This window comes from Pundamilia nyererei, unplaced genomic scaffold (genome assembly GCF_000239375.1).
Source record: "Pundamilia nyererei isolate P.nyererei 1_Seehausen unplaced genomic scaffold, PunNye1.0 scaffold04671, whole genome shotgun sequence".
NCBI lineage: Eukaryota > Metazoa > Chordata > Actinopteri > Cichliformes > Cichlidae > Pundamilia > Pundamilia nyererei.
Genome location: NW_005192072.1, coordinates 1 through 1669, shown reverse-complemented (window position 1 = coordinate 1669; position 1669 = coordinate 1). Strand labels below are relative to the sequence as shown.

The window sequence follows — 1669 nt, the reverse complement described above, 5'->3', positions numbered from 1 at the left end:
AAAAAAAAGCACACAGATATAAAGAACACGTGTCCATTAAGAATTGCACCTGTAATAAGATCTGGATAGCCCTGCTGCAGAATGATGGTGAGCATGAGCGTGAGCTGCGGGGCGCTCTCTGCAAACGTCTCTATGATTCGTAACATGCTCAGATCGTGGTTCAACGACACGGCTATGCTCTCGGAATCAGGCTCCTGTTCATCTGCAGAGGAACCCGTATGTCGGCTGGCACCATTCTCAGGGTCGGGGATCTTCTTGTAGAAGCTTTGCACGGCCATTTCCAGGACTCCTGCATGCCTGCGAAACAGGAAAATATGAAACATAACCAGTTAGACTGAATCCTCCCGTCAAATATGCTGCATTGAATTTCTAAGGAAGCATGCACGAGAGAAGAAAACTACAATCCAAATAATATCAGGTTCACCCACTCAGCATGGAGCCAGGAAGGAGATGCATTACCTCATCAGCTCAGCTATTGTAAACCAGAAAACTGAGGCATGACTCATGTTTCAGATATTTCCCAGGTCTCAACTACGGGTTTACACACAGACTTATATAAAGCAGGGCGAAACGAAACCAAAAATGTAATCTGTGGATAGTTTATTACAGCAGACAGTCAGGTGCACAACATTGTAGTAACCGTAGATTGTCAGTCTGCATTTCCTGTATGGGACGGTCAGGGTGGCACCCTTAGATAAGCTGAACTTCTTAAGTATTCCCTGCTTACACCTACTTAAAAAACAAAAACAGGCACTTTGCACTTATAGTTATTATTATTAAAAAAAAACAAAAAACTACCTGAAGTAGATTCCCAGCTGAAATACGTGGAGCAGCTTGAGCTGCCTCGGGGACGGCAGCTTCTCGACCTTTGTCTTCCTCTCAAACTCGTCATAGCTGTACCAAAGCCAGCTGTAAGCCTGAGTGAGCAGCGACGAGCCCAGGAGAAACAGCACCAGCACACCGAGGTACACGTAGGCCCTTTCCTTATAAAAGGACACAGCAGCCAGTACATCCAAAACGACGTCAAGCAAGAACAGCGGCAGGCCCACACAAGTGAAGAAGAAGTCCCAGTCGTTGTATTTATACTTGGTCCGAGTATCTGACATGTTCTCTGCGTGCCTCTGACACAGCTACACGTTAACATTGACAGCTGATTATGATTCAAGCAGCAGTTCTGACACAAACGAAAGCAACGACCAAAGTTCAGCGTTTAAAAACACCTCCTACAGTCTGACCCGCCCATGTTTGCCGTCTTAAAGGCACATTGAGGTATTTCACACACGTACACGCCTGCTATTGACAGCCGCCCCTTTAACATTAACTGACGGTATTTCCACACAGAAGTTAATGGCTTACAGTAAAATCTAAAGTAAATCTAGTAAAAACAAACAAATAACAAATAGAAATTTTTAACAAATGTGTATTTTTATTGCAGGGAATAGGTTAAAGTTTAACAACAAACACTGAGCCTCACTTTTGATACTCGTCGACAACATGAAAAAACGTGGATTCAAACACTGTCTCGCAGGTTTTTTGTAATAAAATGCCTCATATATTACAAATAATTCTGAATCTTTGCTGAATCTTTAGGCCAGTACACGTACTGAACTTTGAACTAAGATTAAAGTAAACAAAGTTGTTTTTTGTTGTGTTTTGTTTTGTTTTTTAC

General features: G+C 42.6%; 1 protein-coding gene across 1 annotated transcript; it reads right to left on the bottom strand.

Moving 5' to 3' along the window:
* Nucleotides 1–49: 49 nt before the first annotated feature.
* On the bottom strand, nucleotides 50–1177 carry LOC102198992 (XK-related protein 8-like; the record flags this gene model as incomplete). The annotated part of the gene is made up of 2 exons (XM_005755908.1): nucleotides 799–1177; nucleotides 50–297 (listed from the first exon to the last, which is right to left on the bottom strand). Coding segments are annotated over exons 1-2 (556 nt in total), but the record flags the coding sequence as incomplete, so codon positions are not given.
* Nucleotides 1178–1669: the final 492 nt, after the last annotated feature.